We start from the raw sequence: 12,474 nt of genomic DNA, 5'->3' as shown, positions 1-12,474 counted from the left end.
GTATGTTGTTATTGTTTGCATCTGCTTCAATATTTTTGGATGACATGCACTGTAACTTGATGTATATTCTGTTGGTAATTCGAAGTCCACCTATGGGAGGGCTAATGGATGATGGTCAGCAGAAAAAACAGTCTAACAATCGGTCGGAAAGGCTAATGACAGGCCCAACATAATGTTGGTCGGGAAAGAATACGTTGTCAGATAGTCGGTTGGGAAAGGCCCATGGCATCCCAACAGATTGTTGGTTGGGAAAGAAATCCTTGTCTGATAGTCGGTAGGGGAAGGCCCATGGTAGCCCCAGCAAACTGTTGGTCGGGAAAGGCCTAGGGAAGGCCCAACAGAACGTTGGTCGGGAAAGATACCCCATCACCAACAAGAATTCGGTCGGGAAATCTATGTCGGTCGGGAAAGGGTTTTCCCGTCTGGGCTTTCCCCAACAGACAAGGTCGGTCGGCAATAGTCTTTCCCGACCGACTGTCTGTTGGCATAACCTGTATTCCCAACAAATCTGGTTGTTGGGGATGCAGTGTCGTGGTGTAGTGTTGGTTTACCATTTGCCACCTAAGCCTTTTTCCCTTGGGTTCTGCAGACTCAAGGTTCATCTTTATTTTAAACCCCCGGGCCAGTGCTCCTCTAAGTGTTGGTCCAACTCGTCAGCCGCCGGTGGCCACCAGGGGCAACTCTGGGCTGGCCTACCGAAAGTTTGGACAATCCGGTGTGCCCTGAGAACGAGATATGTGCAGCTCATATCGGGATTTGTCGGCACATTCGGGTGGCTTTGCTGGTCTTGTTTTACCATTGTCGAGATGTCTTGTAACCGGTATTCCGAGGCTGATCGGGTCTTCCCACTAGAAGGAATATCCTTCATTGACCGTGAGAGCTTGTGATGGGCTAAGTTGGGACACCCCTGCAGGGTTTTGAACTTTCGAAAGCCGTGCCCACGGTTATGGGCAGATGGGAATTTGTTAATGTCCGGTTGTAGAGAACTTGACACTTAACTTAATTAAAATGCATCAACTGCGTGTGTAGCCGTGATGGTCTCTTTCCGGCGGAGTCCGGAAAGTGAACACGGTTCTTGTGTTATGCTTGAACGTAAGTAGTTTTAGGATCACTTCTTGATCACTTCTAGTTCACGATCGTGCTTTACTTCTCTTCTCGCTCTCATTTGCGTAAGTTAGCCACCATATATGCTAGTGCTTGCTGCAGCTCCACCTCACTACCTTTTCCTACCTATATGTTTAAATAGTCTTGATCGTGCGGGTGTGAGATTGCTGAGTCCTCGTGACTCACAGATACTTCCAAACAGTTGCAGGTGCCGATGATACCAGTGCAGGTGACGCAACCCAGCTCAGGTGGGAGCCCGATGAAGATCTTGATTGTAGTCTTATTTCGTTTCCAGTTGATCAGTAGTGGAGCCCAGTCGGGGCGATCGGGGATCTATTGCATTAGGGGTTGTCTTCTTTTATTGTATTCTGGATGATGTAATGCTATATTTATGTTTTGTGTGAAGTGGCGATTGTAAGCCAACTTTGTACCTCTTTCTTATTAAGTACATGAGATGTGTAAAGATTACCCCTCTTGCGACATGCCTACAATGCGGTTATGCCTCTAAGTTGTGCTCCGACACGTGGGAGATATAGCCGCATCATGGGTGTTACAACGCCGCTGCCGGCCTCTCCTCGTCCGGCGCCGTCGCCCCCTCCAGGAAAGGCAAGAGCCTCGTGCCCCACGCAAGACCGCCGTCGCGACCAAGCCGAAGAAGGCGCTGATGCCCGAACAGCGGGCAAGGGAGTCGGCCAAGAGGAAGGGCCGGAGGCACGCCGCAGACGTGAGGGATGAGGCCGCCGCACAGGCCGCCACCGCCGCCACGCAGCAGGAGTTCACCAACGCCCGCGTCGCCGCGGCAACGAGGGAGGCGCTCTACATTGCTATCGGGTCATCAAGGACGAAGAGAAGTTCAAGGCACAATATGTCGTCCTCAAGGCACGTGGGGGGAAGAATGCCATGGAGGATGTTTGGGAGGGTGAGCCGGCACGGCCGAGAGGGAAGACCAACTCCAAGAAGGAGGACAAGCGAGATGCGGCCACCAACGCCTTGATCGCAAGCATGGACGTCATGATTAACAAGAAGGACTTAAGGGAGGAGGACCGCCGACATTTGAAGGCGGAGCAAATGTATGCTTTCATGGAGATCCAAAGGAGGAGGCTTGATCTTGACGTCGAGAAGCAAGCCAAGATGTTCGAGTTCGAGGCGGAGAAGCAAGCCAAGATGCTAGAGATCGAGGCAGCCAACGCCAAGACAAAGGCGAAAGAAGTGGCTCTTGCAAGCATGATGACCGGGGTGGAGATCATGAAGGTGGATCTCAACACCGTGTCGCCAAGGAAGAGGTCGTGGTTCGAGAAGATAAAGACCAACATGCTCAAGTTCGACGACGAGTGATCTATGACGTCGAGGGCCATCTTTTTTGTATGCCGTCAGGTGTGCCGGCATGACCACGGGAGCCGCGATGGCGTGGTCGAACTCAAGGCCCACCTTTTTTTGTGTGCTGGCGAGTGCGCCAGCATGAACTGTGGTATTTTCTGAAGCCGGCATTGTATGCCGACGTTGGCATAATGCCGGCATGAGACATGGCCGCTGGCATGATCGGCTGCGAACCTTTTTTATTTAAAAGTTGAATATGGACATGAAATGGGTCGGTGCGTTGGGTGCACTGTCGACCCAAATACAAAATTGAGCGGACGTGGAACAGGCGGCCGACCCAAACGGACAAAAAACGAACAAATACGCCGTCCATTTGGGCCGCCCCATTGGAGTTGCTCTTATCTCGTCGACGAGGCTCCGCAGGTCGTCGTACGCGTCAGGCAGGAAGATGCACATGGAGTATTGCGTGCCCGCCGCCCTCCGGTACGGTTGATATCCTCGTTGCGAGGACATCTTGTACTGTAGCTTGAGCACCTTGAACCCGTCATGCACGGCGATGAAGTGGCGGGCGGGGTTGTACATGAAGGACGCGTTAATGGCGGTTCCGTCAAGACGATGGAACGGCCTATCTCTGGTGTCCCTCTCGTCGAAGCGCAGGTTCCGCTTGCCTTTGAAGTATATGGCGTTGGCGAGCACGACGTCGGCCGATTCAATGGTTTCTGGAGAGACGACGTCCTTGATGAGGTTCCTGGTGCCCTCGGCGACGGGCGACCTAGGCATTGATGTACTGCGCCGCCATCGCCGCGTTCTCCCTGATATCCAATGTGTCCGCCTCCGCTCTGTAGGCGCCGACGACGGCCTCGCGGTAAGCCGGCTTCAGCGGCCGCCTTTTGTCGTTCCAGACGCCGCACGCGGACGCGACGCTCGGCCCGCCGGATCCCGACAGGTCCTGGAGCGCGTCGTCCGCCATGCGCGAGATGGAGACCTCCAGCTCCTCGCGGGAGCGTGCGCCGAGGAGGCGGAGGACCTCGCCCAGGGTGTCCCCCCCGGGCGCCGGGCGTCAGGAGCGCGACGGCGGCGTAGATGGACAGTGGCGAGAAGACGAGGTTGGTGCTAGGGTTTGCATCGGCCAGGTGCTTGGTGAGGCGGGCGGCGAGGTCCGCCAGGCCAGAGCCGGACCGCGGCGGCTTGCTTTTGCTCCGCCAGGCCATCATCGCGGTCGCGGGATCCATCAAAGCCGCGCACACAAGAGATCGGTCGTGGAGATTTTTGTTTGCCTGATCTGATCTTCTTTTTTTTTAAGTTACCTGATCTGATCTTCTGATATTGATCGTTGGTGGAGATGCCGGTGCGTCTCCGTACGTCAGTACATACGAGATCAATATACAACGTGCAATGTCGGTTTCCTCAGCGCTAAGGCGGTTATGAACCCAAAACCTAACTACAGAGCGGAGGAACGGGTGCGCCGTTGGGGTGGTGGGAGCGGCGTCCGGACGAATAGATCTGCCTCAGCTTCACTCCCACACCGACGGTGTCCTTTGTGGCGGCATCTTGAAGTTGATGGCATCGTGTGTTTGCCGATCCTTCAGATCGGTTGTGTTAGGGTTCATGGATGGTGTCGGCGAGGCGGCGGCGACTCCATCAGGTGTGTCTCTCCTTCTGCTCTGTCCCCGTTGTTGTGGCGTTGTCTCCGACGTCATGGTGGAGCACGGATGTTTTATCGTCCAGGCGTACGCGCAGACAGTTGTCTGCGCAAGTGACAGCTGGAAGATGGTGCATTCCGTCCTGGGTTTGTGGTTGGTGGCTGACAGTTCTGATTTCCTCCTTCGACGTTGTTTTGGTATTTTGCATAGGATTATCCTATCTTTTCAGTCTTATAATGTTGGTGTTTACATGCCTTGTAACCGGATCTTTATATTTTATAAATGAGACACGTATTACCATGCAAAAAAAAGGCGGTTATGAACCGTGCAAAAAAAAAAAGCAGCTAAGGCGGTTATGCGCATGCCCAGTTGGGTAGGCCCATCAAAATACCCTTGATCGTGCACTGGAGTTCGACCAACTCCCTGCTTCTCCTGCAAAATAAAGTGACCAACTCGCTCTCTGGCACTGGATCGCTTGATCGTTAAGAGAAAACCAGAGGGGGCTTGAGCTCAGAGAAAACTATCTCCCCATTTTTTTGATGGATTAAAAATCGTACTACTTGTAAAAAATGTTCATCATTATAAAGTTCACGTTTTTCTAAATACCAATTTGAAAAAATTCACGGACTTGAAAAAAGATGCTGAATTTTTAGAGGTTCAAAATTTTAAAAAGTTTCTAAAATTAAAAACATGAATTTCCAAAAAATTATGTTTTAAAAATGAATTCATGAAATTTTAAAAAAAGGCAGATTTGGAAAAAGTTCATGGATTCAAGAAAATTTCACGCATTTGAAAAATGTTCGTGGGTATGAAAAAGGTTCACGGTGTGAAAAAAGTTCACGCATTTGAAAAAAGTTCATGAATTTGAATAAGTTAAATATTTGAAAAAAATATGAATTTTAAAAATATTCACACATTTGCAAACTGATCACAATATAAAACTGAAACAAAAAGATAAAAAACAAAAAAATGTTAAAAAGAACCCAAAGAAAAACTGGCCTCACAACATAGAAAAACCAGCAAAAAAACACAAAGAAAACTGGCCCAAAGCATCACAAAACTAGTCGTTACATGGGCCGACCCAAGTGAAACGCGTGTGGGCACCACCTACGGATAACAAAGTAAGCGGCGCGTAGAGCGCCGAGTAGGATTCGCGTTTGTTCATTTTGTTTTGTTTGACCGACGAGCGTCAGTGTCATACGATGTCTACGGCCTCACTGGATCTACTATCAAATTATCTTCCCTCAATTTGGTGTCGCACGCAACTCCTTAGCCTACACTAATTTGTTGGACAAATTTTTACATGTATTTTTTTAAAATAAATGAGAAAGTTGACAAGGGAACGGCTCTATTTTTTCTTAAGGTACGTTTTTTTTTTTCTGAAAATAAGGAGCGGCGATGGGAATCAAGCCTCCCGACCTGAAGGTTGAGTTCTCTACCGGCTAGCCACATGGGCCAGCAGCTTGCTAAGATTAGATATATCTATATTATTAAAGAGGATCTACCGCCGTCATCATGATGGTTTAAACATCCCAACCCTCCTACGATCCGACGAAGAAAATAAATTGCTGAAAAATACCCCACGTTCAAGTTAGTGAAAAACAAAATAGAGAAATAACTCTCCCACATCCTCCACCTTCTCACCCAATCCACCGGTCTCCATCTTCATAACCCTCTCCCAAATCTGGAACCACCCGGCATACTTCTCCTCCCACCACAGGTTAGGAGTCGTCGCCCCATCTGCAACAACAACCCAGAGTGGTCAAACCATACCCCAATCAGCCACCACAGTGGGGCGCCATCCACCGCCCATATGCCACTCCACTAGTCTGGGGCAAGCTGCCTGCACCCTTGTCGGGCGGCGTATGTGCAGGCACTGTTGTCTCCCCATTACCCCTTGGCGCATACTACCTTGCCCTATTTCAGCCGCTCAGCCTCGACCTCCCAAGAGGCCTTCCCCACCAGCCCCAAATCCAGTAGAGACGACAGGTGCGTGTCAGAAAGATGAGAGGCATGGTGAAAAGCAACTTAGTTGTTCGGCTATAGATGTCGGAGAGCTGAGATCGACATTTTGCAACTAGAAGCCGCCATCACTATAAGGAAGCTACAAGAAGTGCACCAGGTAATTTTAATTCACTCGATTTTCTATCTCTCTCCTTCCATTCTTGTCCGGTTTTGATCTCTTGGGCCTTTTCTGATGCTAGCTATTGTTGTTGCGAAGAAAGGATAATGCTAGCAAAAAAGATGAGGTGGGAGGTAGATACGTGGACCTACTCCATGTTGCTATGAGAAGCCCTGTTTTTTGGTTCTTTTTTAGGATATGATGATAAATTGCTAATCCCTTCTATACACGTGCAGCGCGTGGAATAGGAGCTCCCGGCTCGAAGTACACCATCGACATCGACAACACTCTAGGTGTGTCTGGTAGGGTGCATGGAGGGGGCATGAGCTCAAAAATTCTTTATAGAATCCACTTTTGCCTGTGTGGCGGGGCGTCTGGGCTCACCTCGACTATGCCCATCTCATGCAAAAGGTGTCTCAACCATGTTGAGTTGAGCACGCCCATATAGGGTGCTCGCCTTGACTCTCGAAAAATGTTTAGAATTTCAAACTTTGTTTAAATTCTAAAAAAAATGTTCAGAATTCCAAAATTGGTTTAAATTTTCAAAAACTGTTCATAATTCTAAAATTTGCTAAATTCCCAAAAATGTCAGAATTTCAATTATTTAAAAAAAATTTCAAAAAATCAGAATTTCAAATTTTGATTAGTTTTTCTAAAAGTATTTAGAATTTGTTTAGATATTCACACAAATGGAATTCCATTTTTTATTTTATTTTTAAAATAATGGAAATTTCAAAAAAATAAAAACAATTCATAATTTAAAAATGTTTGGAATTTCAAAACAAATATATTTCTGAAAAATGTTCAGAATTCCCAATGCTTAGTTTTTTTTAAAATTCAGAATTCCATAAATTGTTAAAATTTTATAAATAAAGGAATTCCAAAATGTATATAAATTTTTGTTCACCATTCAAAAAATATTCAAAATTCAATTTTTTCTACCATGCATGCTGTCGAACAAAACCTCGGCTCATCATGTCGTAGCACATATACCGCTACCAAACAACAGCGAATGCATGTACTCAGCATGTCTCGAAGGGAACAACAATGCTATGTTTTTTTAGTGGTGAGAACTACAGTACTACCAAACACACCCTTACCCTCTCGTTCCGGTCCAACAACCCCCCTTGAACGAACTGACTCGGACGAACCGGCCCGGCCCGGCGAACGGCAGCTCACCGCCCGCCCGTCATTGAGACAATGGATGGCAAATTATGAAAGGGGGAAGTAAGGGGTGGCAAATTATCAAATCGCCCATCAATCAGCGCCCGGCTCTCCGCCCGCCACGCCACCACACCAAACCGCCGCCATGCCGCGTTCTTCCGGCCGGCCGCCGTCGTCGGAGCAGGGCCCGAGCGCCTCCCCCTCCACACCGGCAGCGGATTCCTCCGTCGCTGCCCTCATCGACCGCGCCACCTCCACCACGGCCCCCTCCGTCGACCCCGCGCTCCTCCGCGCCATCAAGTCCTCGGCGCGCGCCTCCGATGGCGCCGTCCGCGACGCCTTCCGCCTCCTCCTCTCCCTCATGGCCAAGCCCCACTCCCACGTGCGTAAGCCCCTCCCCCCGGATCTCCGGTTCCCCCACCCCTAGGCCCCTGCCGGCCGGGCTGATGTTAAAATTCCCCCCTTTGTTTGTGCGTGCGCAGGTGCGGCTCCTGGCCTTCAGCATCGTCGACGAGCTCTTCATGCGCTCCAAGCTCTTCCGCACCCTCCTCGCGGACACGCTCGACGGGTTCGTCCCGCTGGCCGTCGGCTTCCGCACCAACGAGCAGCTCCCGCCGCCCGCCGCCTCCGCCGCCACGCTCCGGAAGGCCGCCATCCAGGCGCTCGAGCGCTGGCACCACCTCTTCGGCGTGCACTACCGCCAGCTCCGTCTCGCTGTCGACTACCTCAAGTCGTCCGCGCGCATCCAGTTCCCCGGTCTCCGCGCGGCCGTCGAGGCCCGTGCCGCGCGGGAGGCACGCACGCAGGAGATCTTGACTGCCAAGGTCGAACAGTTGCGGTCCACGATTGAATCCATAAAGGCTGAAATCCGGTCCACCATCCAAGAGATCGGCAACGGGCTGGACATCATCCGGGCTGAGTATGAGAAATTCGAGCGTTATGCAGACGATGATGACGAGGAGGAGGAGATTGCTTCGATGGCGATGCGGAGTATCAGGACAGCGTCGTTGATGGCCGGGCAGTGGGTGCCTGAAACTCAGGAAAATGAGGCAGTTTTCGATGCATTGAGGGAGGCGTACCGGCTCCTTGTATCGAAGCATTTCAGCACCATTCAGGATTGGATATCTGTGCTTGTCAGGGTCAATCTTGCAGATAATCGATTCAGAGATTCTGCCCTCAAGGAATTCATCGATGTTAAGAATGAAATACGCGCTGTAAGAGGCCAGTGCAATGAGCTTGGTCTCGATCTTGATAATGTTCGTAGGAAGAAGGATGTTCAGGAGGAAGACGAAGAAGATTGGGTGGAGGGAAAGATTGAAGTTCCTAGTCCTCCTAGAGTTGTGAGCACTCTAGATGTTGCAGGTTCCAGCAAGGACAATAGGAAGGGAAAGAGCATGGTGAAAGGAGGCAGTGGTGACGTGCCAAATGACGGTAATAGATCTCAGGAGATGGATCCAGAGAGAAAAAGGCTCCTTGCCGAAGCCCCTTTGGTATCATGGAGCTCTGTCTTGGACCGGTGGGGTTCAAATATGGATGCACATGTAAACCAGAGGGGGCTTGAGCTCGAGAGCCATTGGGGTAGGATGGATAATGATGCTGTTATACCTGCAGCAAAGATTGCAGAGTTAAATGTTCACCATTCTGTTTATAAAGAAGAGCCAGTTGAGATCCTACCATGTCATGCACCTCTGAAGAAAGGAGGTCTTTGCCAGAGAAGGGATCTCAAGATATGCCCTTTTCATGGGCCCATCATCCCACGTGATGCAAGAGGAAATCCAATTGGCAGAATTGATGGCAGTTCTGATGCGGGAGGCGATCTGCTTGAGCAGAAAGTAGACATTCGTGAGGCAGGAGGAAATCCGATTACTAAGACAAATGGAGGCAGTGATAGTGAAAGTACACTGGAGGGTCAGGAGCCCTCTACTTCAAAGATGAGAAACATAAATAATGATACCACCGACATCGATGGAGCACATGATCTGAGTAAAATGACAATGGACCAGCTGGCGATGCAAGCAGTTAAGAATGTTCGGAAAAGGGATATGGACGACAAAGCACGCGAAAGAGCCCAGCGTGCGAGAATCCGCCAGCACAATGAAGATGTTCTGCGGCAATCGGCTATTGCTTCAACGCCCCACTCAGCGGCAGCATATGACCAGCCCTCTGGAACATTGGGCCAACGTGGTCGACGTCGAGGTAAGACGAAGGAACCTACACTATCATCAATGCTGAAGAAGAAAGTTACTGCAAAAGATAGGATTGCAGGGAGGCTTCTAAATGGTCGTGCTAGGGATGCAACAATAAGAGAAGCTTCTAATACTGAGGATATGACCTACAGGGAAGCATTCCCAAATCAGTGGCAGTGAAAGCACCCTGAGTAGGTCTTTCTTCATAATTAACGGTTTCGTTATGTTGTGCTGTTGTGCGCTTGAGGTGCTTGAAGTACGCAGGGCTCTGAAGCTGCTTCCAGACTGTTCATGGAAAAATTCAGAAAAGAAAGTCCTATACCATTTGTTCTGGCAGTCGGATTGGGAATCCAAGTCAGAACAGGCACCAATAAACCGAAAGCCGTCGATTTTGTGAAGCATGCCAAGCAGTTTGTCCTTGTTGCCGACCGTCCTTCCACGATCATCCAGCTTCTCTGGAGCTACACCATCAACATCCGATATTCTGAACTGGCCTTACAACAGCTCAGGTGAGGCGACGATAAACCGGATGATTGATATCTATTGTTTCCAATGCTAAGAGAGGGTTTCTGTTTTCTCTCTGCTCTTCTGTTCTGTTATCTTGGTTTTGCCTTGGCTTGTACCGGGCAATAAACAGGTTGACTCTAGGTTGCATCTTCTGCAATGGAATTACTGTTAGCTATCAGATGTGTACCCAATGCCCCACAGTTTAGCTTGGTGCTGCCATCTTGTGTGCAATGTGGTTCTTAATTTCTGTAGTAAATAATGCCAGCTCAACCTGTCTTCCCCCGTTCTGTATTTAGCTCAGCACAACTGAGTCTTTGAGTATATGTCGTGCCTCATTGTTCTTCTCCATAAGCACTGTGATTTTGCAATGTCCTGTAACTTGTTCGTTGCCTGATTTCTGGGCATTACTGAAGAATGTTCACAATTTTTAACATGACTGCCATCGTGAACTGAAGATGTGCTTGGAACATTGGGCCGACGTGGTCGACGTCTAGGTAAAATGAAGGAACCTACACTATCATCAATGCTGAAGAAGAAAGTTACTGCAAAAGATAGGATTGCAGGGAGGCTACTAAATGGTCGTGCTAGGGATGCAACAATAAGAGAAGCTTCTAATACTGAGGATATGACCTACAGGGAAGCATTCCCAAATCAGTGGCAGTGAAAGCACACTGAGGATATGCTCCAGTGTTTAGGTTGGTACTGCCGTCTTGTGTGCAGTGTGGTTCTTAATTTCTGTAGTAGATAATGTCAGCTCAACTTTTTTTTCCCCTGTTCTGTATTTAACCCAGCAACTGAGTCTTAGTATATGTTGTGCCTCACTGTTCTTCTCCATAAGCTTTGTAATTTTGCAATGTCTTGTAACTTGTTTGTTGCCGGATTTCTGGGCATGACTGCAGAATGGTCACAATTTGTCGCAACACTGCTGTCATGAACTGAAGATGTGCTTGGTGGCTCACCATGGCTGCTCAAGATGTGAACTGAAGATGTGCTTTGGTTGTGAAAAAAATCCTGACAAACTATTTCGTTGCTCTCTGGCATGTATGGTTCGCCCCCTTGTACTATACTTTCTATGTAACCTGTTCTTTGTTTGATTTCTGCGCATTATTGCACAATGGTCTTAACACAATTTGTAGCACAATTTCTGTTGCGGACTGAAGATGTGCTTGCATATAAAAACTGATTGCACACTTTGTTGTTGCTGTCTCTAGGCGGGTTGTGTAGATCCAGATGTATGCATCTTTTTTTTCCTTCTGCATACACTGCAGGTTTTTTTTTGAGGGGTATCACCAAGTTTTATTGATCAAACTCCACATGGAGTGGCATTACAATCGGATCATGGGGTTGCAACAACCAAACATGTCTTCCCTGATCTAAAGAGTTTGAAAACTTGGCTAACCTATCGGCGTCGCGATTAGCCGCTCGGCCTTCAAAAGTAAAAGTGCAGTTAAACAAAAGAGCCCTATTCTTTATCTCTGATAAAATGGCTCCGTGTACACCATTGGCACCATTATTGATCTCATCCACAATCTGCTTCGAATCAGACGCCACAACAAAGTTCTGTAGCATCAGATCATCTGCCAAGGAGAGAGCCTCCCTGCAAGCAATTGCTTCCATAGTTGTAGTATTGCTTAATCCCTCGATGACCAGCGAGGAGCTTCCAACATAATTCCCATTAGCATCTCTGCACACGGCTGAGGCAGCTCCTCTGCTCTGGTTTCTTGCAATGCTAGCATCAACATGAATTTTCATGAAGCTCGGTGGGGGTGCTTTGGGTCGCTGTGCACCCGCCCCATTGACTTCCTGCTGAATGACCTTTTTAACTGAAAGGATATCAAGTTCTCTAATAAAACTGCATATAAACAGGTGAGTAGCTGAAGGACTCTGGAAAATTTCATCATGTATTGCTTTCCTCCTCGCCCACCAAATTGCCCACAGGGTTACCGAAAGCTTCACGAATGCTGCATGCGATAGCGTGTCTTTCATTGTGAATAACCACTGCTTAGTGCTAGGCTCGATCCTTTCGCATAGATGTTCCGCCAGCTCCCCGTCAACCAAAGCCCATACGCATCTTGCCATCGAGCACTCGAGTAACGAGTGTCGCCATGAGTCCTCCGCACCGCAAAAGCTGCAAGCACTCGTTGTTGCCATATTCCTATTCGCCCTCACATCTTCAGTTGGGATGGAGTGATGTGCTAATCTCCACAAAAACATACGTATCTTCCCAGGTACTTGAGTTCCCCAGAGGAGTTTCCAAGATTGCTCATCTCTGTCAGTGCTTGATGAGCCCGCACTCCCATCCATCCACATGCCTCTTCTGTATTTTGTGTTCACCAACATCCTGTAGGCCGACCTGACGGTAAAACTTCCATTTCTTTCAAAGTTCCAAGCCCAGCTATCCGGGATATTTAAAGTGCAGATTGGAATTTGG

At 48.8% G+C, this 12,474-nt stretch overlaps 1 protein-coding gene across 5 annotated transcripts; it reads left to right on the top strand.

Annotated features, from left to right (window-relative positions):
* The first annotated feature begins 7,423 nt into the window (after positions 1-7,423).
* Positions 7,424-11,233, top strand: LOC125545948 (UV-stimulated scaffold protein A homolog). Of its 5 annotated transcripts, XR_007300359.1 has the most exons (4): positions 7,424-7,732; positions 7,833-10,045; positions 10,499-10,738; positions 10,943-11,233. XR_007300359.1 is itself a non-coding variant. In XM_048710005.1 (2 exons), the coding sequence occupies exons 1-2, from the start codon at positions 7,496-7,498 to the stop codon at positions 9,714-9,716; spliced, it is 2,121 nt and encodes a 706-aa protein (XP_048565962.1). In that variant the 5' UTR covers positions 7,424-7,495; the 3' UTR covers positions 9,717-10,330. The 5 variants fall into 5 exon arrangements, 1 of the variants encoding a protein (XP_048565962.1); XR_007300360.1 differs by having other exon boundaries at positions 10,538-11,233; XR_007300358.1 differs by having other exon boundaries at positions 10,499-11,233.
* The last annotated feature ends 1,241 nt before the right edge of the window (positions 11,234-12,474 follow it).

Source organism: Triticum urartu, chromosome 3 (genome assembly GCF_003073215.2).
Source record: "Triticum urartu cultivar G1812 chromosome 3, Tu2.1, whole genome shotgun sequence".
NCBI classification, from domain to species: Eukaryota; Viridiplantae; Streptophyta; class Magnoliopsida; order Poales; family Poaceae; genus Triticum; species Triticum urartu.
This window is presented reverse-complemented; position numbering and strand designations above follow the sequence as displayed.